This window comes from Megalopta genalis, chromosome 1, assembly GCF_051020955.1.
Source record: "Megalopta genalis isolate 19385.01 chromosome 1, iyMegGena1_principal, whole genome shotgun sequence".
Classification (NCBI taxonomy): Eukaryota; Metazoa; Arthropoda; class Insecta; order Hymenoptera; family Halictidae; genus Megalopta; species Megalopta genalis.
This window is the reverse complement of record NC_135013.1, coordinates 20235693-20262580: the sequence shown is the minus strand read 5'-3', so window position 1 is coordinate 20262580 and position 26888 is coordinate 20235693. Positions and strand designations below refer to the sequence as shown.

Here is a 26888-nt window from a genome sequence, read left to right as displayed (position 1 = left end):
CCATTACATTATAACGGTAATCGGCCAAAGTTTAGATATATCTAATTTTGTCATTTTTTTGAAACATTGTTATAAAACATTGGTTGCGTTTACCGCTCAGTAGTTCCAGTGTTAAGAGGTTCATTCAATCATTTCCTATGAAAGATTCCTCACAATTTCAACAACCTTCAAATAAAATGTGTGAGACCGATCATCGGTGAATTTAGTGTTAAAGGAGGCTTCATAAACTGAGGTAACACTCACACAATGTTTCAAGTATGCATCCTAATACCGAGAAAAAATATAACACAGCAGTTAGATAATAATTATAAATCATGATAGCTAATAATTATAATAATAGTAATAGTAATATAATAATTATATTATTAAAATAATAATAATAGTAATAATATTAATCTTCATAAAATGAATATTAATATTAATCTTAATAATTAATTAATATTATTATTATTATATATATTATATATATTATTATATATATTAATATTATTATATAATAATTAATTAATATCAATCTTCATAAAATAAAGATTAATATGTGAACTGCTGTGGTTACAAAAATGCTACAAAATGGGAGCAGTCTGTTTAACACAGCATCAACTAAAAAACCAAGATTTATCATTTCAAACATTCTCCCAAGCCTGTCACTTTTTAAATAATAATCATTTCAAATGGACAGTATCTCCATAGATCCTATGAATTCTATTTTTTGTGCCCGAAAATACTAATGTTTTATTTCTAGAATTTAAAGCAAGCTTCAACTGCACAGGATTAACAAACTTTTCCAGCCGATACATAAGTAAAAATTGATAATTTTAGAATAATACTGTTTCGTTAAATAAATCGTCGGAACTTTTCTGTTACCTTTTCGTGCCACCAGACGACCATTCCTACGCCTGTTCTACGTTCCCAGTTTCCTTCTTCCATCCTTTCTCTCGTCCATTCGTCTCTGAAACCTCCCTCTCTGCACTCTTGCTCCTTCTTCCCCCCCTATTGCACATTTTACCACCCGGCTCTCGACGCATTCTCCGTCTCCGTCAAGCACTGGCTTGATTATATTCCATTTCTGTATCACCCCGGGGCCACCTCGGTCCCAGGTCCTTCAATACACGACACGAGACGAAGTAGCCTTTGGCGTCAACAACGAAGACGGGCTTGAAATTCGAGGATATCACCGTCACGCTACTATTGTCTACGCGAACACTCGACCGGCGAAATTTCTTTTGAGACACCGGCCAACCTTTGTGCCCACGCTGCACCGGGGGTTATTAAAATCGGAACGCGTGAGATGATTGTGAAGACTCCGAGGTGATCCGCGAGATCGGATTTATCTTCTTCAGATTCATGTTTTCTTTTCTTTTTTAAACTTGGTGTTTATCTTTCGAGACAAATCTATGCGGCCTTGCATTTGTTTTTACAAGGCTATTTCACATGGTAGCTTTTTAAAAATATCTTCAGGCCACAGTCACATTTGAACGTGTCGAGTTCTGACCGAAGAGTTCTATGTTTTTAGTAGTAAATAAATAAAACATTTCTTTGGTCACTAAGGAAATCGTGAAACTTACGAAAGAAGACGAGCGTATTTAAATAAACTGGAGTTCTTGGTAAATACAATAAATTCAGCTTGTACACAAAAATGGACAATTCGGGAAGAGGAGACACGATTGTTCGATCTTTGCGGCTCGAATGTCTAATTGCTTGATTGCCAGCAACTATAAAAATGAGACGCAATTTCAAAATAAACGGCTCATATATTCCTGGTAACCAGGCAGCGCAACTGTATGCAAAGTAAGAATTGCTAATTAGAAGTTTCATTCTGCCGCTAACAATACTAATAGATCAATAGAATAATATATTGACATATTCAGATTTCTTTACTCTTTTTATCATTTTAGATTCGTCCTACAATAAATTCTCCCTAATTGATGTTCAGATTGTACACAAAAATGGACAATTTGGGACGAGGAGATACGATTATTCAACCCTTGCGGCTCGCTTTTATGGTTACCGATTGTCAACAACTATAAAAGCGAGCCGTAATTTAAGGAGAATTTTCCATCAATTAGGGAGAATCTTTCGCTGTCTACTAATTTAATTCTAAATTAAAATACGGTTCTGTGGAAAACTTATTTCCAATTTAAAAGCTGTATTTCCTTTGTCACAGCGGCTCGCTTTTATGGTTACCGATTGTCAACAACTATAAAAGCGAGCCGTAATTTAAGGAGAATTTTCCATCAATTAGGGAGAATTTTTCGCTGTCTACTAATTTAATTCTAAATTAAAATACGGTTCTGTGGAAAACTTATTTCCAATTTAAAAGCTGTATTTCCTTTGTAACGGCGGCTCGCTTTTATGGTTACCGATTGTCAACAACTATAAAAGCGAGCCGTAATTTAAGGAGAATTTTCCATCAATTAGGGAGAATCTTTCGCTGTCTACTAATTTAATTCTAAATTAAAATACGGTTCTGTGGAAAACTTATTTCCAATTTAAAAGCTGTATTTCCTTTGTCACGGCGGCTCGCTTTTATGGTTACCGATTGTCTACAACTATAAAAGCGAGCCGTAATTTAAGGAGAATTTTCCATCAATTAGGGAGAATTTTTCGCTGTCTACTAATTTAATTCTAAATTAAAATACGGTTCTGTGGAAAACTTATTTCCAATTTAAAAGCTGTATTTCCTTTGTCACAGCGGCTCGCTTTTATGGTTACCGATTGTCAACAACTATAAAAGCGAGCCGTAATTTAAGGAGAATTTTCCATCAATTAGGGAGAATTTTTCGCTGTCTACTAATTTAATTCTAAATTAAAATACGGTTCTGTGGAAAACTTATATCCAATTTAAAAGCTGTATTTCCTTTGTCACAGCGGCTCGCTTTTATGGCTACCGATTGTCAACAACGATAAAAGCGAGCCGTGAGACTCGAATAATCGTATCTCCTCTTCCCAAAATTGTCCATTTTTGTATCCAAGCTGAGGGTCGGTTAGAGAGAATTTACTGCATTTGGTTTTAGATATCAGACTAATGCACAAAAAATTAGTAGGTTTACTCGCAAGATTTGTTAACAACATTCGTTAACGAAAATAAAATCTAAACAACGATAAATGTTATCTCATGCTTTTGTAACTTTTCTCTCAGTTGATCGATCCAAATGGATCTCATTCGAAAAACATAATTTATAGCATCTCATTCGGGGAGGATTTCTACTCGATTAGTCGGTGAATTTCTATTTTCTTCTCCAAGTAATATAACTCCTGCGCTTGATTGTAATCGAAAAAAAAACGGGTTCAATTGGGTGTTACGGTTACCGTGTGGAGCAGCAGCTCAGACGATATGCAATCGCAGTGTGATACCGCTAAAACTACTTCCATTACGTAATCCATTCTATGAACAACTTCCGTCTGCATATTTTATCTTGATCTTTACGGTTCGGAAAAGAAAACAATATATTGATTCGTTAAATAAAAGTAAACCAGTTATTGCTTCTTTATTAACGCAGTCGTTACCAAAAGATAGTATCCAACAAGAAAATTAATCTCATAGATTCTTATATCACTACGTAAAATACGTCTGTCCTATACACACGTTGATACATTATCGTTGATACAATCAGAGAAAGGCTCTTTGTACGAAATATCAAAAAATCTGAAATTAAAAAATCAAACGTAAAATTAAAAGATCAAATATAAAAATGAAATATCGAATGTTCGGAAAAATGTAACTTTCCAAGTTTAAAATCTATATTTCGAACTTCGTTTTCATCGGGAAAATTCGAGTATCGCCCAATAACGGATCACGGTGTAAAAGAAAGCGACAGGGAATAACGTTCACACTGAGACATCGTTTACTTTCATCACTTTTATCGTTTAATTTTGTAGATACACTACCCTCCCGACACTTTGCGGGGGCTCGATAGTATCGTGACGATGATTTACGCCTAACGTAGAACTAGATAGGAATAGAACGAACAAAAAGAAACGTGGTCGCTACCAATAAACTTATAATGAATGCGAGTTGTCGCACGTCTCGAACGAAATGAAGAACACAAACAGAAAGCCTAAGAGAATTAATTTAAGTTAAACGAAAAAAAAAAATACAGATTCGAGCTATTCTTTGGTGTATCTTATTCTTCTGTTTTATTATCTTTCGGTTACGGCTTATCCGATTACAATTTGTAAAAATATCATACTGTACCAAAACTGCTATGTACCATTAGTTTTTTCCTTGTTGATTTTTTTTCCATTTCTTTACACATTCCTCTATTTTATATTTATATTAATAATCCCACCTAGTGGCAGTAAGGAGAACGTTATAAATCCTAACTCGCGTTTCGATTTGCTTTCTTTCGCCGAGTTCTCGTAGAAAAAAAAAAGAACTGATGACGTTGATCGTCATTATTCGTCGTCGTCGTCGTCCTCGTCGTCATCATCATTATATCATTATCATCATCATCACCATCATTACCATCATCATCATCATTATCATCATCCTTATCATCGCGAAGAGGAACACGCAGCTAAGTAAAAATTTTCTTTTCGTACATATGAAGTGCGCGGCAATGAGTATGGTACAAGTAATGGTATGTGCGCCTTTCGGTCGATGAAATTATACACGGCTACTAAAAAAAAAAAGAAGTGAATGGTATTTACACTTTACTCCGATAATTTTGCTTCAACGATCCGCGTTTACAATATTTTTACCATTTTTCTCTCTCGCGCGCGCTTTCTCTCTCTCTCTCTCTCTCTCTCTCGCTCTCTCACTGTCTTTTTCTCTCAGGCTCATTTTACTAATTTCAAGGAAAAGAAAGGGTCTTATCGTATCAATCGCGTTTATATAAAAAGGCAATCGCTTCTCGGTGCACGCTATAACAAATAGAATCCTAGCTGAGATCAATATTGCAAATATACCCTCGCACCTATTAAATAATTCCCGTTTCGTTTTGTACCGCCCTCGTCTCGCAATTAATCGACGCTACGCATATTCAATGATAAGAAGGTTCAGTACAACTTAATAGTTTTCTGTTTCTTTTCTTTTTTTTTTTTTTACATGTTCATCAGTCTTGTGCGCGTATTTATAACTCTTCCTTTCTATCTGCTTTTTTTCTTCTTTGAATTAAATATTGAACCGTTGAAGCTGTTACGTCTCACCGTGATTTGTAACTGAAACGTTACATAGATTCGCTCTCTCTCTCTCTGCTTTTCTCTTTCTTTCTTTCTTTCTCTCACTCTCTCTCTCTCTCTCTCTCTCTCTCTCGCTCGCTCGCTCGCTCTTTTAATATACATCAGTATATTTACATCAGAAGACTCACAGGTGTACGTGCCCTGTGCAATAAGTAATTGCGAACGCCGGTCAGGAAATTCGTTTGATCGTGCTCTCCAGCGAACGATGGAAGCACGAATGAAAAATTCGTTCAGCGAACGGATGGTTAATCCAGATTACCAAGAAGACACGCGTCTCTCTCTCTCTCTATATATATATATATATATATATTCTCGGAAAACTCGTTTACCATTCCTCTATTGTTTATCTTTACAATTGATTAATCTGAAGTAACCCGTTAACTTTCCAACTGTCTGTCGAGCAAAAATAAATGGCCGTAACTCGTTCTCGAATCGTTTCTGTTAACTCCGGTCGAACCACAACGGTGGTGTTTTTTCAATAGAAAAAGATTTTTTTTTTCGTTTTCTTTTTTGCACTGTCTCTCAAGACTTATTATATTACAGACTATAAAAACGGTCGGTGGAGGATCGTGGCTTCTCCCGTTGTCGAATTATTCTCGCGAGTCGAATGATTGATGTTCGGTATGGAAAAATCGTGGAAACTAAACACACACGAGCCATTTCCTAGATAAGAAACAGAAGCTGTTACAATGAAGATCGTCTGAGCTGTTCTAACGTTGCACTAAAAGAACTGAAACTCTAAACGCAATAAATGATACATTTACGCATACTCGGCTACTTTTGATATCCCTATAAATCGGTATGTACACGGTTGGTGGTATATCTGATCTCGTTTCTTTTTTGCAACGAAAAAAAATCTCTGTTGGGCACGTGTTACGTATAGATACTCATGTAATGAGCAAATTAGGAAAGATCGTTATCTTCTTTTTCATTTCGATTATTACTCTCTGTACGATAATAGGCACCCACGTACATCTGCAGCAAATTCTTTTACACATATAAATCAGGTACACGCTTTGAATTCTCATCATTTTTTCCCCTTTCTTCTTCGTCTTTCAATCGGATTATTTATACATATACATGCGTCTGGGTGTATATATATAAATAATTTTGTATAGATATATTTATATATGCGAAGCACACTTTCTTTTCTTTCTTTTTTTTCTCTTTGAATAATCATACAGCAAAGAACTGCACCAATTTCGGCGAGGAAATATAAATAATTAAATTAACATTGATCGAAAAAATATCCGTAATTCTGTACTTTTGTAAATATTTCTTTAATAAAAAACGTAACAGCTAATTCTTTTATAAACACTGAAAATGTAGATTACAACATAATATACTGATAACAATTCCATCATATGGTGGAGAGTAGCTATATTTTGTTGTACCAACATTGAAATTATCACTATTTAGTAGTATTTTTTTTCTTTAATGTGTAAGATATTGTACAAATTATTCCATACTTTTTGGACAGTGTGCTCTCACAGTATATTAATTACAATACAATTTGCAAAAATACGATTTACTATGATAACAAAACCTGCACTCCTTTACACTAGCGCTACAGTGTCCAAAAGTATAGGTCAAGTGTTACAATGCAGCGGGCATATACATAAATGACAATGTACAACGCATTCATCCAGCATGTCATGCATACACACCATATAACAACATTTATATATGGTCACACGACATCCTTGCCATAATGAGACTACCCAAAGACTGAACATCAGGCATATGTGCTCATACACATTGCTTTCTTCTTATCTTCAATGATGTAGTTTTTTTTTCGTGTTGAAAAATAAAGAACAATCTATTTATATTACATTTAAAAAACTTTCAGTCATTTACAGTAGGGAAGCTTATCGACATGGTAGAAATAATCTTATTCTGAATGTATGTGGAATCCCGACGTGATTCGCAATGAACTTCATTGTATGCAACTTATGAAACACTGTACAAAGCAACGTACACCGACGTCGCATGATCCATCAAGGTCCATTGAGGCCAGCTCACAGGAGACCATCATGCAGATAGGGCGCCAGATATCGGGCGGGTCACTGAAGTTCCTGCCCTTCACAGAACATCACTTCAAATACGATTTATACAGCGTTGAGCTCCTACACGTTTCTTTCTCTTGCTCAAGAAGAAACAACAAGTCTCTGAAATTCACCCTCTTCAACCGAGGTCTCATCGGCATTTGTCTGTTAATACCAGTCGCCGATGTGTTCAGACCGGAATTACTTCCTGGACTACTGGCCGATCCTCCTACGTCGAGTTTAGGCTTTTTACGTGGACCGATCGCTTGTAAAGCCGTTAGGTTCGCTTCTCTTTGCCTTAATTCTTCCATTTCAGCACGCTGCATCTATAATAAAATATTCTCTAATAATCTCTACGTTTCTATAACAGAACTATATAGATCTACGGATTCGAAAATGTACCTCTTTAGCTTTTGCCTTGAGCTTGGCTTGCTCTGGATCTTCGGTTTTTGCGCGACTTTTAGCCGCGCGCAAGAGCAACTCCCTTTCCTGTTCTTCGTGTCTCCTACGTTCAACTTTGTCTAAATCTTCCAAGAATTTTAACTGTGCCCTGACATCCTGCGTTACTTCATAACGCGGATCAACCTAAAAACAATATCACGCATTGTACAAGACTGCAATATATCACGCAACAATTAGGAAATATTTCTGACGATTCGACTGTGGATATTTATTCGAATTAATAATATCAAGAATAAATTTATATGATCTGAAGATAAGATGCAAACTTAAAAATAACGTAAAGTCACATTAAAGTTCTATGGAATCTTGTACTGTATTAATTTTGTCTATTTTGTTCTATGATGAAAATGCATAAAGATCCACATTCTGTTCAGTCTGCTTTAAATCAATTTCAAAAGCTCACCTTTATCAAATCTATCCTGTGTTCCGCGACTACTGCTAATTTTTCTACTAAATTCTTTAACCTTTCTTGTGCAGCGTGTGAAATTAGCGCCGCAACTTCTTGATTAGGTTCCTCTAACCCATAATTAGAAACTGCAAAACAAGCGTATGATTTGAACATGATGTATTGTACGACATTATCATGCGTTTACATGGAAAATCACATTAGATAAACGCTGGATAAATAATTACTAATTACCAATTTGTTTAATTCTTTGCTGTAATGGTGTCATATGTAAAAATACTTCATCTTTACAGGATCTTATTTGTGTCCCAACAAATTCCGTAGACCCGAGAATCCTCTGAGATTCTTCTGCGAGATTAACACCACCCATAGCCGCCACATCGTTAATATCGTCATCTCCCCTGTCGCCAGATATTCAATTTTAATTATAGAAAACAATTATTGTATACTTATATTGCGAGAGGATACTCACGTGTATCCTGCAGATGAAAATGTCTTTTTCTCTTTCTCCTTTGTAGTTGGCTTTGGAATAAAAGAAGGCACTACGGCTTTATTAACAGTAGTGGTTGTGTTAACTGTTTTGCCTTGTGTTGTAGTTGTAATTGTTTTAACAACTGTTGTGGTAACAGGTGGTTTTTGGACTGTGGGAGCAGTAGGTCGGATTCCGCTTACCGCTACCGTTGACTTCACGGTATACGCTGCAGGGCTACGAACTACTGTTGTGACAGGTCGTATCTAAAAACATGTGCTATCTTTTATGGCTTGTCACAGAAGCAATACAGGAAAAAGGGGCGCCGCAAATGGTTTCCCTAATGAATCAATTACAAATATGAAAACTATCGGTCGCTATCTATCTGAAAGTGTTAATATATTTGCAGTAGCCTTTGGAAACATCCTTTGTTTGCAATAATACTTTATTCTACTCTGTCGCTTATTGCATTAAAGAAAATATAACATAGTCGTAATAACGGTGTAAGATTAAAATTGTTGTAGTATCTTACCAGCCTTTGCTGAACTGGCTGAGCAGGTCTAGGGACAGTGGTTGTAGCTGCAGGTATTGGAGTCATTACTCTTATTTGCGTAGTCGCAGTAACTGCGGTTACAGGGATTGTTGCTGCTGTCACAGCAATGGTTGGTCTAATCTGATTCTGCTACATAGCGTTATAAAATTTTATGTGAGACATATATCTAGCAAATAGTCTAAATTATATAGCCTACTCTTTACTACGTTGTTAAAGCGAATTACTTTATTACATATTGTGAACTAACACGAGTGAACTCATTATGTTAATGTGTTATTTAACTAAACGATTATCCTTACCTGTGTAACGATAGGAGTGGCAGCCGTTACAGGGAAAACAACGTTGGCTGGAGGTGGTTTTATACCTTCTATAACTAATTCTTTTGTAACAAGCGATTGCCGTAAAAGTGGCAGACTCTTTTTGAGGAATCCAATCAGGCATGGTTGAGGTGACGCATTTAACAATCTTTCAAGTCTATCACAGAATTCCTCGGGTTCGACTTTAGTATCAATTAACTCTTGTATCAAAGTTCGAACATTTCGCTCCACTGCTTTAGGTTCTCGACTAGACAACTCTAATAAGTTTGCTAAAAATTTACGGCACTTTTCTTTGGTATTATCTGTAGTTTGACGCTAAAAATGAAAAGGCAGAACATACGAATATTATATGTGCACACAGTAGTAATGATATTATATGAATGCTCAATTATTAGCTACTGCAAGTTAGCAGTGTTTAGTAACAATTTATAAATAATACGTACAGGTGTAGGTGTCTGAGATGTTTGAACAGTAGAAACAGGCGGAGTAGGTGCTGTCGTGGCAGCAGCAGTTACTGTAACTGGTGTAGTTGTTCCTGTTGTAATAGTCGCAGCCACAGTCTGTTTCAATAAATAAAAACGGATGTTATAAACATTCTGTAAGTTTAACCCTTTGCACTTGAAGCTATTTTAACTAAAAATATAAAATCATTTTTCTAACTTATAGTATTTCTACTTTATATGACAAAATGCATTTTATGCATATGAGATTGACTCTTGGAACTCGCACAACAGTTACACTCTTAACAATTTTTAAAATCTAAATTTTGTTAATATCAAAATTATCTTAAAAGGTGATATAACAAATTTTAGTGGTGCCTCAGAGTCACCACTCGAGTGCAAAGGATTAAAATGATTTGACAATTTTCTTAAAAACTTGAAAAATTTTATTGCCGTTATTTTTACAGTGTTTTATATGACTCATAAAATTGCAATATCACTCAAAAATAAAAACACTTTGCAGCACTGCCAAAAATAAAATAGAAACTACAAATTTTATATGATAACATGACAGTCACGATTTAATTTATGCCATGCTTTTCGCTTGAAGATAAATAATTCTAATTGTTTGGGTTTAAAAACTCTGATATTCAGTATAGCTCTATCTGCATATATGTAATCTTCTTCTTAAGAAATATTGTCTTAACAGAGACATAAACAATATTGATACATCAAAGACAATACTTATCACAAGTGTAATTTAAAGCCAAAGAAAATTACATTGTGCTTAATTCTGAAGCTCAGTATTAACACGTATGCTACCATATATGCGACATTCCGAAACCACTCATCCTCAGCTCAGCGCCCCAGACGTGTGGCACATGTTCTATTTTGTTTATGATACAGTATTTTAACAAATTTGGAAATGGACTGAATTGTCCAGGTAAAAACAATACATCAGATTGTAAGATAGCCTTGATTTGGAGATATTTACATTTAATTGTTTATTCTGCGTTCTTGGAATGTTAAAAATATATCCTGAAATATATATATTTTAGCCAGAAATGATCTTGGTGCGAAATTTGTTTCAAAGAGTCTGGTAGCGAACATGTTAAGCAAACACGACTAAATGTAGTAATAATTTTCCCACATGCATTCTTTTATGTTTTTTAGGAATACTCATATTTGTATTCAATTCTATAGTCCTGCTAATAAGATTACCTACAAATAATCTAAATGCATGCTGAACTTCAGACTCATTAAAGAAAGAATCTGAGTATTAACCAATTTTGAATCAATTTAAATAATTTAAAATAAACTATTACAATGACATTATTAATAATTATAATAAATTGATTTTAACTGATAATTATGTTACACATTAAAGACGCACTTGTACCTTGTACAGACTCGGAATATTTTACATTTTGTAACAACTGCTTAAATTTGAAACTTCCACTTTTTCATAAAATATGTCACATATTTATTATAGACAACATTTGTATTAAATTAACAACTTACGCATTCAATACATAAATTGTCGTTTTTCTAAAAACTTAATGGCAAATTAGAATGTAAAAATCATATTCATTATAAGCAATTGCTTTCACATTATTTAAATAAATATTTATCAGGCTAAATAATACTTAAAAAGTGTTTACTTTTCATGATATCCAATGATTTAAATACTCACATTTTGTATTTTATAGATACATAAAAGAGATTTTATCATTTCAAATTGTATGCATACAAACTCAATTTTTTCAAATATTACTTTACAGCACCCTTAACCAATATAACATGCAATATGTGTATATATGATGAAGTAATTGACTTTAAAACGATTGCAATTTTGAAAAAACTTAGAAATTCTACATTAAAAAGGCATCCCACAGCAAATAAACCAGTAAAACAACAAAACTCTCTGTTTACTACGGAAAACCTTCATCATCCATTCGTGGCAACTGAAGGTTTAGTATTAAATATGAGAATTTCAATAAAATTTTGGAAGATAATGAAAGAACTAATACAAAATTGTATCTGTTGCATATATTAGGAAATGTGCAGTACGCATTAGCAATTTTTGAAATCAAACAAGAAATAGTATGCATTAAAATCAAGTTACAATTTAAAGAAAATTTGAATAAGAGTGAAAATAAATATAGACTAAAAAGAATATAACGTAATACATAGCCTTACCAATAACACCATTCCAACTAATGTCATAAACTAAAGTCTACTACAGCACTACATCGAGTCTTGTAAGAGGTATAAGAGTGCGTCACCTGAACCGTTTTTCTTAACGTGGCGAGTGGTGGACCAGTGAACTGTGTGTTCAGCCTACTTACAGCCGGCACTGAGGCTAAGCGATAGGTAGTGCCTGGAGATGGTGCAGCAACCACTGCATTTCCTGCTATACTATTTGGTGTGACTGCAGTACCAGCAGGAGCACCAGTTGGAGGCGGTCCTACCCTAATTAGTTGATACTGTCCAGTTTCTGTTTTTAGTAATATATGACCCTGAGTTCCAGGTTGAAGACCGTGTAGTGTTTGTAATGTTATCTAAAAAGATTAAAAAGTGTGTCAAATTAAACAAGAAAATGTATATACTACATTCTAACGTAGTAATGGAAATAATTTCAGCTGTACAAATTACTTTGGATAAAATACGTTAAATCGCCATGGAATTGAGCAAATTAATCGAATAAGCTGATATATACATTTATAATATAATTCTGAAACGTGTATACATATTTATTTATCTATAAATTGTCGATATCTTACCCCTGGAGCTCCAGGTCTTGTTCCTATCATATGTTGACCAATTACTACTCTGGATGCAACTTGTTTTCCTCCTTGCTGTCCTGCCACTGGCGTGCCAGGACGCATAGCATTAACGTTAAGAATTTGCACATTACTGGGTACTATCGTGGATGTAACTCCAGCTTTACCCTGTAACGCTGTGCTGACAGCATTGCCAGCAACAGAAACAGGAACAGACATTGGAACGGAAACCATGCCACTGGGTGCTACACTAGTCTTTATCACTAAAGCTGTACCTGTCGGCTTATTCACACTAGCCACTGTTTGACTACCTGTTTCACTAACAGAGCTAACATTGGTAACAACATTTGATGTTGTTTGTAACACTGCCTGTGACGTTATTCCCAAAGTACCATTGGCTAGTTGCCCAACAGTTTGTGCAGGGAAAGAAAGTTTATTATTGACATTTGCCACCCCCGTGGTTGCTATTACTTGGCCAACAGTCGGATAAATAATCTTAACAGGCTCGTGTGCTTTAGTAAGGCTTGGTATATGTGTTGTTTGATTACTGGTCACCTGATTTGTAGTAACTTGATTGATATAAGCAGCAGGGGGGACTGCTGATTGTGTATGCTGTTGCTGCTGTTGTGTAGTAACCTGTGGCGCCACTGTGTTTGAGGTAACCACGTTTACTGGCAGAAGAGTGCTCGTGGTAATGGACTTCGCAACTTCTTGAGTCATCAGACTATTCACTGTAGTAGCACCGCCGCCGTTCGAAACCCCATGTTTCTGTGGCTGTACCGCGGTGATGGTGCCCCCGTTGGAAATACTACTGTTCACCTGATGATTCTGTTGGCTGACTGACGCAGAACTCACTTGATGGCCAGAGGCAGCCGGCGTCGATGTTACCAGATGCGTTTCAAGAGAGCCTAGTATCGCGTTCACTGCCGATTCATCGACGTCCGTGCTCAGAGCTTCCTCCAGAAACTTAGCTGACGCCATTTTCTTCCAAGCTCCAACTGTAAACTGATCTGCGCATGCGCCTGTCGCAAATTGTTCCCATGGTGCATTGCCCCCCCTAGCGCAGCTGAAAATTATACGCGGCCTTTCTTCTGTTTACCATCCGGCGGTATACGAATTCATTAATATTTTCCATCATTGTAAAAATCTTTTCGCTGTCCTCTCTCACCAAAGCGACGGATTACCATGCTCTCTTCTCTCTGAACATCGAGAAAACGATTACCGCCATATTACGCATAACGTTGGTCATTTATGTTATGGCTGTCAATACTCGGCTTGCAAACACGTCACCCGCCAAAATGGCTATCCTCGAAACTGTAGATTCGTGCACGGTTCGTATGTTTAACAATGATATCATATTGACATATAATTCGGAAAATTATTAAAAAATTTGTAAAAATCCTCGTTTCCTGAGTACGCTTTATGTTTGCTTCCTTTAAGGATATCGTATAGTAACAGTTGCTTTAAGCAATACGTGTTCCGCAATCAATTACATTTCCGACTATGCGAGTTAATACTGTTAGCCGTGTTCCGCAACGCATCGTAGTGATAGCGAGAGCTCGTTGTAAACGAAACTTAATATAGATCAACACATAACGCGCCCTATACCAGCGTGAATAATATGCATTAAACACTTCTTTCTGTTTCGTAGCACATATTATTTACACTAAATAATGCTTCACCATAATAAGCCCATGCGGGGGCAACCGACTTAGTATTATGAAACAAGTAGATAAACTGCTCTTTTCCTCTGATTGGTTGTCGCTTCACAGCTAAACAGTGCTGCTCTCACAGCTTTAGACGAAGAGAGGAAGTAGCTCGGTTGATAAGTACTGGGATAGCTAAATTATCAAAATTTTGTTGATTCATAAACTAAAGAGTATTATCTAATGACTATATTATATCGAATATAATATAATATTGTGGCGGACCAGACATAAAAAGACACGTCCTTCAAAAACGCGGTGTGCATATGCCCTTTTCGGGATTTCCCGACGCAAGGCGTACACACCGCAATAAAACAATAAAAACGTTGGGACACAGCTTCGGACCATAGGTCCCGGATCACCCCGGCCGGAAAATTTTCGGGTAAGGCCTTCGCCCTTCCCAAGGACCTTCCCTTACAGATTTCAATACGCTCTCCCCAATAAATTACGAGGACCTCTCGACCGGGAGACGTTAATTAGCTAGTTTTCCTCCGACTCTCGACGTGTTTGTATTTCTGTCTCATCCGTCACTCGCTTACCTTTACCTTTTACAGCCTTTTTGTTACAAGTTGTATTAAAGTTCTCGTTATATAAAACCAAACAACTCTCTCTCGTATTATTTCATATAAACCGTCGCAGTAACCTCTGCGACAAAATATAATATAATATAATATAATATAATATAATATATATAATCGAATATAATATATCGAATATCGCGCCGGGTTTCAAATGGGGCGTCAGGAGTACGGATGCGCGAAAAGAGTGAGACCGCAAGCACGGTAAAGTGAGACGGCCTAGGTTTATCGTCTATGTGGATACTCACACATAGAGCTGGCTGATTTCGTTCTGTCTCTCTCGATCATCTCCCGTTCTCTTTCTAAATCAACTGCGCGAGCTGGATGCGCATAAAAATGGTGGGGATAAAAACGCTTGGAAAGAAGAGGTAGAAAACCGCTCACGATGAGGAGGCACTACTGTATATTTTATGTAAGACAGATATGTGTGCACAGAACTGTAATTCTATTTTCATCCAAAATATTTTTATGTACACATTTATCGTACATATAAATTATAATATCTTCAAGAAAATTCAAAACGCAGTGTGCATTCTATTTGACTATTAAAATCACACGTTCTTTTTCCGTGTCTATCTTATAATTTCTTTTATATCTTTACAATATATAAAATATTATTTTTAACATTTGTTAAATCATATACATACAAAATTATTATACTTAGCACGGTATGAGGTACAGTAATTATCAGTATCTTATGAAAATATTTGTATATCACATTTGTTATCGAGAATGTGAAATCCTTACATGACGTGCTTAAACTAACCTACAAAACAGATCAGTTTTTATCGCAGTTTTCTCAATATTCTCCTTCCATTCCAAATAATAGCGTCATTTTTTGTTATATTTCAACAGATACTTCCGCCAATTCAAGAGTTAAACGAATCACGTCGATTGTTACACAGAAGAAATATAAAAATTGTGAAATAAGTATGTCTTGTTCGTGTAGCTTCCAATGGTTGTGTAAAGTTTAGACGAGACTTCAGTCGAGAAGAAAAATAATTGAGTACATAAGTGTAGAATATGTAAATTCAAGTGTATCACAAAATAGTAATCGAATGTTGTTCACGATTCTGACGGATCAGACGACCAGTGAGGCCACGTTTTAATTATGCTAAACAAAACATCGCCCGGGCTCAAGGTCGCGGAAACTTGCCGGTGCCCCAGCAATTTATAATTCTTCGTTATTTTACCCTTCTTTACTCCCAGCTCGATCAACTTTTTGGCGGCGTGTAGCTGCCTGTTGTTCGGTTTGATATTATTGAATGTGCCGATAAAAGATATGCCTATACTGATGTTGTTGTAGCCGAAAGCATGGGCGCCGATATGATCCCAGTCCCGGCCAATGTACACGTAACCATCGCCGCCCACCAGAAAGTTGTACGCGATGTCCGACCAATGACGAGACTCGATGTGAAAAGTTTGAGCGAACCGTACGCGATGCGTACATTCCGATTGTTTGATGCATCCCTCGGTCGCCGTGTGACTGATAATCACGTACGGTACTGGAAGCGTCAATTTAGCCAGCGGGTGCGACGGTGGCTGAGCACCCCATTCGTTCCGTTCGATGAACCGTATGTTCTCCACTATTGGACCTTGAATGCACACATGAATGTTTGTGACAACAATTCGAATCGTAAAGATAATTGTTGAGTAAGGAATATTATAGACGTATATAATTACCTTCGGATACAGAGTTGTCCGAATTATCGCCGATTATGTCCTCGTTACCCGCAGCATTGTGCGCGACGTACACGCAAGCGGTGGTCACAATAAGAACGATAAATACGGCTAAAATACAGGAGAACGCTGCACATCTCCAACTCCATATCCAGTTTAGCACTAAAATAACGTTACAGCGTTAATTAATGAATTACTATTTGCGATACAGGTTAAATAGAGATAATTATCTGTCGCAAGTTAAATTGTACAAGATATGTAGAATTTCTTTTTATAAAAAGAAATATTAACCCCTTTTTAGATATTTTTTGTGTCTCGGTTGAATATCTTGTCTCATTGAGATCTATTATTGTGTCGCAATTATGCCTCACGCAGTTCCACCGATCTGTGCCAGAATAAAAATACGTGCAAATAGTTTTAATCGTTAAATTAAAGGATTGTAAGAATAACTTAGATTAATTTGTTTAGATATTCGAATGCAAATACAATTAATTTGTGAAACATACGTACGGTTTATTCTGACACGAAGACAACCGATACAAAAATCGTAATTGCAACACATTGTGTTGGTGCACGAAAAATACAACTTGTAAAATTAAGGCAATTAAAGGCTGAATAAAATTTTTTCGAGTTCTCCGAAACGTCCATTTGCCTTCATCAGCCGTGGCACAGTACATACTACCAAATGCCACATTAACCACTTGCGCTGGCAAAAAATTCACCGACGCGTGTACTAGAACGGTCCAGTGTAACTTGCTGGGAGGCGTCACAGAAATCGGAAAAAGATTTATATTTTCTAAACTAATTTATTTTCCATTTTAGAATATGGGTTAAATATTGACAATTGTGCGCTATGCTGTGCAATGATAATTTGTGCTCTGGCAAACAATCCCACCCATCGTGCCATGCACGTCGTTTGTTTCTGTGACAATCGCATGACGACGTACATACCACGTTGTTGGCGATTCTGTGACGAAAGCATTACGACGTGCGTGGCACGTCCTTCCAGCGCAAGTGGTTAATGGCTTTATCAATCAATGGTTCGTCACAGAGATTTCGAGAGAGGATGTTAGCTATCGTTATACTTCCTCTGATCTGTTATCGACTCCATTAAACAATCATACCGAGATAAAAATTCAATTATTGCAGAAGCTTTACGAATTTGATAAGAAAAGAGATTAATTAACACAAATCCAGGAGTTTTACATCCGCCGATTCAATAATGAGCGACCTAGATAAACCGTTCTAATATTCTGCAAGCTGTTGGAACACGATTGATAAGATTTGCTGTATTGATTTATTCTGGATCACATGCACGAGCGTGGCAAATCAAATATTTTATTACGTGTGCTATTAACCCTTTCACTACGGGCGGATTCTCCGTCGCGGTACTCCTGCTGAACCGAGCGCTGCGACATCACTGCACGCTACGCGATCGTCAGCGGAAGTCGGTACTCCGCGGCGATCAGCGGAGAACCTAAGCTGCTTGAATTGAATGAATTTTTCGAACGAAAAAATTTTTCTCCAAAGGGTATTTATAAATAAAGGGTATTCCAGGGTATTTTATAACGTCTTAGCATGCGCTCTTTAATTTACAGTATGAGAGGAAATAACATTATGCAATATAATGCATCTTATGGAAAGCCACTATAGTGGTCCGTATTACCTCAGTGGCACCAAATGGAAAGCCACTATAGTGGTCCGTAGTACCTCAGTGGCATCATATGGAAAGCCACTATAGTGGTCCGTAGTAGCGAAAGGGTTAATATGCATATTTTAATCGATATCTGTTAAAAAGTTCAAAGAACTATATTATAATTTTTACTCCGAGTAAAAACGTAAAAATTCACCTACATTTTGATTATTTTGATTAGAATTAGGATTAGAATATATTAGAATTTATAATTTATATTTTTTAAACAGAATGTTTTACATTATCTCCATAAAATTTTGTCGCAGGGGTTACTGCGACGGTTTATATGAAATAATCCGAGAGAGAGTTGTTTGGTTTTATATAACGAGAACTTTAATACAACTTGTAACAAAAAGGCGATGGGGTACAGTGTGTAAAAGGTAAAGGTAAGCGAGTGACGGATGAGACAGAAATACGAACACGTCGAGGGTCGGAGGAAAACTAGCTAATTAACGTCTCCCGGTCGAGAGGTCCTCGTAATTTATTGGGGAGAGCGTATTGAAATCTGTAAGGGAAAGTCCTTGGGAAGGGCGAAGGCCTTTCCCGAAGATTTTCCGACCGGGGTGATCCGGGACCTAAGGTCCGAAGCTCTGTGTCTCGTCGTTTTTATTGTTTTATGGCGGTGTGTACGCCTTGCGTCGGGAAAACCCGAAAAAGGCATCTGCACACCCCGCTTTTGGAGGACGTGGCTTTCTTATGTCTGGCCCGCCACGAAATAATACGGATTAACGGGAATGATCGAATTAGTTTAACGAGTCCGTAATTGGAAAACGATCTTCATGATAAGGCTTCATAAATGCACAACTAATAACTATTGGTTAGGCAAGAGAGTATTTTTGGTTGGCACGCGTAGAGAACGTTGTAATTGTCGCTTCAAAACAGAAATTACTTCTTTGCCAACCCAATACAATATCCGCGAGGTAAGTCAAGGTAAATGTGATAAGAGTCGGTAAACAAGCAGTCGAATTTTTGCTTTCATGTAACATAGAATTTCGTTCCGATAACAGTAAATAGACAGTGCTTTACTCATTCCATGAAACGACTAACGGTACTCAACCTATTGAGAAACTTAGGTCTTCGAATTCCTGAGGAGCCTCTATATAGATAGATTTAAGTACTAGACTCGAAACAATTTGTAGCTAGTCAAAAATATTCATGATTTACTCATCGGAGGACGATTTATACTTTTTTTAAATAATTATGTTGTATTTAAAAAACTTCTTCTAACAAGCAACTCGGAGGATTCTAACAAGCAAAACTTCTCGATTTACGAATAAAATTGCTATATTATATATAATATATTATATATTATATAATATATATTATATTATATTATATTATATATAATAATAATATAGATAATAATATATATATAATATTATTATCTATATTATTATTATATACAATATAATATAATATAATATAATATATATTATATATAATATAGCAATTTTATTCGTAAATCGACAAGTCTTGCTTGTTAGAATCCTCAGAGTTGCTTGTTAGAAGAAGTTTTTTAAATATAATAATAATATAGATAATAATATTATATATATATATATTATTATCTATTATATATTATATATATATATATATATATATATATATATATATATATATATAATATTATTATCTATATTATTATTATATACAATATAATATAATATAATATAATATAATATAATATAATATAATATAATATAATATATATTATATAATATAATGTAATATAATAGCAATTACGGGAAACCCGTAATTGTTAGTAGACCGCACACTGTACGCACGACACCCAAATAACGGAAGAATTTATATGAGAATTGTTGGGGCTACGAGTGCCTCAACATCGTATTTCTATTCTATTTCAGAGTAAAAGTTTCATTTTTTATGTTTTTATTATTTTACACAGCTAGCTCAGAATAAAATACAAATCATTTGTCTAGAATTAAATAAACACATCTTTTTGCACTTGTAACTTCGGGTCTGTCGTGATCCTAATATACAGTAAATTCTCCCTAATTGACGCTCAGCTTGTACACAAAAATGAATCATTTTGGGAAGAAGAGATACGATATAGTTATCAATTGTCAACAATCATAAAAACGAGCCGCAAGACTGGAGTATAATCGTATCTCCTCTTCCCAAATTGCCCATTTTTGTTTCCCATCTGAGCGTCAATTAGGGGGAATTTACTGTGCATGTCATTCATGTTAAAATCCTCCTGTCAAATTAAGTATTCTGCATTTCTAATTTCGTAACACATTTAAAACTCTCTTTCGCCTTAGCACAGGCAACTTGTATCTCACACGAAATCCGTCCGCAGTTGATTCGCTAATCTCTGAGATTTTCAAAAAACGTTAAATCAACACCGATAAGGTATTAAATCCTAGCTTATAGTAGACACCAATGATAATTATGTACCTTTCTGGCGCAAGGTGAGCGTGACGTTAGGTGCATCCGTCGAGTTGTTTGCGTTTGGACTAGTATTACACTTGGAAGAAGTGCCATTCTCCTGTATTGAAATCGGATTGTTGTAAACAAACTGCTTTATGGTCACCGGTCCCTTGTAAAACGTTTTGTTACCGAGATGCACGTTGGTCGAGTTCTTTACGCGCACTTCACCGAAGCTCGACGGATCAGCACTTGGCAGCACCAAGTTACCATCTGCAGTGGCCACTTGCTGCTGTTGCTGGAGCACTACCGGTACGGATATCTCGGGTATCCACTCGTCATCTTCGGTGTCCGTTTCTTCTTCGGTATCCGCTTCTTCTTCTTCATCGTCCTCGTTTCCTACCTCACTACACTGTGTAGAGGAACTGGCGACGCTACCACCCCCAGGGATTACGAGCGCGATATCTTTCGGGGTCGTAGTCTCCTCGCAGCAATCTTCAGGTTCGTGGTACTCGATCACGATATCACAGTTTGTCGGCTCCTGGATGTCCGTTTGGCACCGGTTCCCGTCTGTTTGCTGATGTTGCTGCACCAATGTCACCATGCCAACGCGCTGCGCAAGAAAGGAATGCTTCAGCTTCGGAAATAACTTATACTATAGTGATATATATATATATATATATATATATATATATATATATATATATATAATAATAATAATAATAAATATAATAATATATAATAATAATATATATATATATATATATTATATATATTAGGGGGACCGGGAAGTAATGTCGTTTCTGCGCATGTCAGTACTCCTTTTTTTTGCATACTAATTTTTGCATACTAAAAATTTGCATACTAAATGAAAAAAGGTTGTGGATAATGAGGGTGATTGCATCATTGTGTGTGTGTGATTGAAAATAAAAACTAGTTAAAAATTTATCTGTTTGAATTTAATGTAAACAAATGACATAACTTTCCGGTCCCCCTAATATTTATAATAATATATATACTATATATATATAATAATAATAATAATAATAATAAATTAATAATAATTTATTATTATATATATAATAATAAAAATAATAATATATACATAATATATATATATATATATATAACTTATACTATACTTCTTTAACTACAGTAATTTCTCCCTAATTCGCGCTCAGATTGCGCACAAAAAGATAGAAAATTTGTGAAGTGGAGATAGGATTACGCGAGCCTTGCACCTCGTTTTTATAGTTACCGATTGTGAACAACTGTAAAAACGAGACGCAAGGCACGAATAATCGCATCTCCTCTTCCCAAATTGTCCATTTTCTGTGCGCGATCTGAGCGCGAATTAGGGAGAAATTACTGTAGTGCGCAATAATTACAAATTAGTGCGCAATATTCAGAGATTAGTATTGGTGCATAGCTGTTGAGACTTCCGGGTGAGAAGGAGAAATTGCAAAAAATGATAAATTCAAAGGACACTTTTCCAAGTAGTGGCAATACAATTAAACAATAGCAACCGGCACTCCGTTTTCTCAAATTTGAAGAATTAGTAGAAACAGAAATTAAGAAGTACAGTAAACTCACGATAATTTTCCTTCGGCTTGTAAATAGAAACGGACGATTCCGGAAGAGGAAGATAAGATTACACGAGCCTTGCAGCTCGTTTTTATAATTGTTGATAATCGGCGACTGTAAAAATGAATCTCTCTTCCCAAATCGTCCATCTTTGTTTACAAGCTGAAGGAAGATTAGGGAGAATTTACTGTACCATTATACTGTTTTGAACACAGAAATTGATTTTTGCTCGGCTCTGTTTCTTGTAACTGATTGATACCGAACATTATTGTGTCGTATACTGATACGTAGTCTAGTGATCACGTGTCACTAAAAACGAGACTTTTCAGTAGTGAATCATTGTATCCTACTATCGATCAAACGTTGAAGCAGTTATGCTGTGTGTAAGGACACCGTTCACCCAGAAAACGCAACGCTAAAAAATTGAAGTTATAAACTCACCAGTTAGGATTGTTAATGGATGATCAAATCGAACCTACACCAATTCATTGACACTCAATATTGAACGTAATTAATTGTACCAAAAATGGTACTCAGAGGAATAAAGGTTATTATTAATTTATTAAATTAATAATTAATTATTAAAGATTAAGATATTATCTTATATAATATCTATATAATATAATATAAGATATATATATATATATATAATATATATTTAATATATAATTATATATAATATTATATATTATAATAATATAATATATTATAATATAATATATATATATATTATATATTATTATATTATTATATATATTATTAAGATATATAATTAATAATTAAAGATTAAGATATTTATGGAATAAAGATTAGATTCGTGAGATTATTCTGTTAGATGAATGAATTATTTGAGCTCGCTAATGAAGAATTTGTTAATTGTTAGAACGTAGAAATGATGTATATGACTTGAAAGAGCTGACGTGATTCTTTCTGGTGTAACTCGATTGTAATTTCAATATTTCCGTTCTTCGACGATTCTTATACTGCTTAATGGCGTACTAAGCACGCTTTAAAAATAAATTTAAGAGTTAAAACCGAATTGAAGCGCTGATCGTGTAGTTAAAAAATATACCGGTCGTTTATTTGACCTGTATCTGCTTACTTTCACATTGGGAATTTCCAATGGCTACTTTTTGTTTCAATATAAACATTCGATCGCGTGGGCTCCTTTGTCAGAAATTATAATCAGTCTTTTGAGCACGTGTACGTACACGTGCGTTTAAATCAAATACGACGAGAAGTTACGAAATTGCAGATACGATAAAGTGCATTTACTTTGTACACTTGATTTTATTGTTTCCTAAGCGCTATTTCGGTACTTGGAAGTGATTTGTAATAAACGCATAAGCTAATTATGTGTGATCGATATTCCAAATAGATGCACTTTCTTGATGCATGATTTGCAAAATTTAGATGATAAACAAATTTTAATAGGTTATAAGTTTTAATAAATTATATAATTTTATAAGTTATTTTAATAAGTTATAATTTTAATAAGTTGTAATTTTAATAAGTTATATATAATTTTGATAAGAAGAGAGAAGAGAGTTATAAAATAGTTATATATAAAATATATAAAATATATAAAATTATATATAATCATATATAATTATTATATAACTATTTTATATAAGTTACAATTTTATATAAATATTTTATATAAATTATATATAATTATTATTATTATATATAATTAAATATAATTATTATTATTATATATTATATATATATAATTATTATTATTATATAATTCTATATAATTTATATAAAATATTTATATAAAATTATAACTTATATAAAATAGTTATATATAACATTATATATAACTTCATTCAAATTCGGTGGACCTTTACATTGAGATAAGATATTCCGGCATATTAGGCTAATAATTCCTACTAACCTTTAGCAAACTACACGATTACTTCTATTACGTGCAGCCCGTACTCGAGCATTCTAGGACATTTCGCGTATCTTCTCGTCTATTTTGCATATTACGTATCTACACAGCTACGTGACATGACTTTGTTAACAAACAACGGAACACGAGAAAAGTGAAAACACAAAACTTCCAATACGTCCGTCACCTTCGTGTTCTTTTTTATCTTTACTAAAATTTAGATTATACGAACATACACGCGCGTATCAAGGAAACCCCGCTGATTTATTCAGTAAACTGTCGGGAATATTCCAGGAACTCATTAACGTGCTCAATTCGGAGAATTCGTTTAGAAAGTCAGAAATTTCAGCCGGAGTTCGGTATAATCGCTCGTGGCATTCAGTTAACAAGCTGAAACGTTTCGAGAATTAAAAATCGATCAACATGCTTTAGAATTTTAACAAAACCACGATCAAGAATATCGAAACCATTTTCTTCTCCGTCGATCTCGTCTCATTTCGAGTATCGTCTAGCACGTTTATCGCGCTTCCACGGGCTAAAGTTCATCGTGTGCCCCGCGATTAACGAACACGCCTAGACACTGAAATCGAGAAAACTCGGAAACGAAATCGGCGCGCATCGAACAACGCCTCGAAGATGATGATACCGTGGATGAAAAAAATGATCGCAACAACGACACGAAGAAGCGTAACGAAACACAGCACGTTAATCAACCAGGTCGCGTTTCTCCATTAACAATGCACACGACGAGAAACAAATTACCTCGCACGGATCATCGCATTCGTTCGTTGGATTCAGTTCGTCAGCGTTCGACGGTCATCAGGCTACGGGCATGGCATCTCCTCCGTCGTTGTTCGCAGGAAAGAAGACTCTCGGATAATCATTAAAAAAAAAATACCGCAATTATCGAAACTGGTCGCGCACAGCGCGTACACGATACCGGGTGTCGTGTTCGACGGATTATTACCACGCGATCACGGGATCTACGTTAACGATTTCATCACGACACGACGGCACTGTCGCTCGCACTGTCGGCGATGGCAACGCGCATCGCGAAGGTCGTTGCCAAAGCCTGAACTGGTTTCCTCTCCTCCGACGCCAATTCGTCGCGTTGGAAGTAAGAAGACGAAATTGACGGCGAAGAAACTGGAATCGAGGAAAACCGCCCGGGGGACGCGGCTAAAGATAATTACGCGCGAATTAACGGCCGATCCGCGGCCATAACATCCTCCAAAAGCGTTTCCCCACGGACGATGAGCACCGTCGTGGCACGTCGACTCTGCGTCACTACTCCGTGACGTGCGATGAGTCTCATGGAAGACTTTGTTGACTGGCGCCTATAGGAAGAAATAGAATTCCTCGAAATCTGTTCGAGATCGGTCGTCGCCGCAGTCGACAGTCAAATGGGACACGCTGTCTCGGAGAAAGGCACACGCCCCGCGAGCTATCCCTCTACGATATCCGCGATAAAGAGGATTTTAATTTCTCGCGGGTACTGCGATCGGGTCGACACGATTTTATCTATCCGCGGTTCGTCGCGGCGGCAGACTGATGCCTACGCGACGACGATGCCGCGAAATCCTGTGCGCCCCACTCTGCAGGCTTTTCCTCGCATGCAACTGGAAATTCTGCTCGTGATCGGCCGATTAGTATTGCAACGTAACGCCGATCGTGGTCGCGGAACACATTGATTGTTGCTCCAGGGATCCCACCGGCTTTCATTGTGACCGCAATGGTAGACGACGATGATCCGTCTCCGGTTGCGCGACGTTGGCTTTCCCAATTTTCTGTAAAACAGATCGGCTGTTCAAAAACGATGGTTCAGTTGGGGAATTCTGAAGTCATGATTAGCGTTTGTAGCGCACTGATAAGAATTGCATTAGTGTTTGTGGGAAATTATATCTGAACGCACGATGCACGGTATGTATATACGTACATGCGCATGCATGCATAAGCAGATGAGAAATAGTAGATCTTGGGAAGAACTTCCAGGAAATGAGCAATATCATTTAAACCGCAGAAAGTGTGTTATATACTTGAGTTTCAGATTTTAATGCAATAGCCATCGAGAGTGCAGTGCTGTAATGTTGCTTTATGATCATTTATGTTGTAATGGTATGTTATTATTTTATATATTATTATTATTCTATATATTATTATTCTAATTCGAAACACAATTTTATATATGTATTATTATTCTATATATTATTATATTCTAATTCGAAACACAATTCTATATATGTATTATTATTCTATATTCCAGATTAAAAATCGAGAAAAATTATTAGATTATTATTGAATATTTTTATATGAAATTGCACATAGTTTTTAAATCTGTCCAGCAACAAAGAGGGTACGAGATTGTGCGAACTTGTGTACAAACTAAACGTTGTAAATTCCACTTATCTTAAGTTCACAGACTTATATTAAATCTGTATTAAGTTTGCAGATTGAATACATACTTAAGATGCATACAGATACTGCAAGCAGACCTGGGCACATTTGAAATAACGTTATTTGTGCATTCTATTCTGTGTACATTCTAATTTATAATTAGTTCCAGACCTGTTACCACTTTTGAAATAACGTTATTCGAAATATTTATTTAATATTATAAATATTTATATATTTATAATATTAATTAATATATATTTATATTATATATATTATAAATATTTATTAAATATTATTCTAAATAACATGTAT

At 35.7% G+C, this 26888-nt stretch overlaps 2 protein-coding genes across 4 annotated transcripts; both read right to left on the bottom strand.

The window, feature by feature from the left end:
• Positions 1-3454: 3454 nt before the first annotated feature.
• Positions 3455-14156, bottom strand: LOC117221470 (TBP-associated factor 4). Of its 3 annotated transcripts, none has more exons than XM_033472484.2 (10): positions 12657-14156; positions 12159-12434; positions 9877-9993; positions 9416-9748; positions 9096-9242; positions 8567-8829; positions 8329-8495; positions 8092-8222; positions 7629-7811; positions 3455-7552 (listed from the first exon to the last, which is right to left on the bottom strand). In XM_033472484.2, exons 1-10 carry the CDS (start codon positions 13635-13637, stop codon positions 7274-7276), a joined length of 2877 nt encoding a protein of 958 aa, XP_033328375.1. In that variant the 5' UTR covers positions 13638-14156; the 3' UTR covers positions 3455-7273. The 3 variants fall into 3 exon arrangements, with proteins under 3 accessions (XP_033328375.1, XP_033328374.1, XP_033328376.1); XM_033472483.2 differs by having other exon boundaries at positions 9096-9245; positions 12657-14155; XM_033472485.2 differs by having other exon boundaries at positions 9096-9245; positions 12222-12434; positions 12657-14154.
• A 1170-nt stretch (positions 14157-15326) lies between these two features.
• Positions 15327-25744, bottom strand: LOC117221493 (peptidoglycan-recognition protein LC). The gene is made up of 4 exons (XM_033472509.2): positions 24945-25744; positions 20732-21314; positions 16624-16782; positions 15327-16535 (listed from the first exon to the last, which is right to left on the bottom strand). Exons 2-4 carry the CDS (start codon positions 21303-21305, stop codon positions 16006-16008), a joined length of 1263 nt encoding a protein of 420 aa, XP_033328400.2. The 5' UTR covers positions 21306-21314; positions 24945-25744; the 3' UTR covers positions 15327-16005.
• Positions 25745-26888: the final 1144 nt, after the last annotated feature.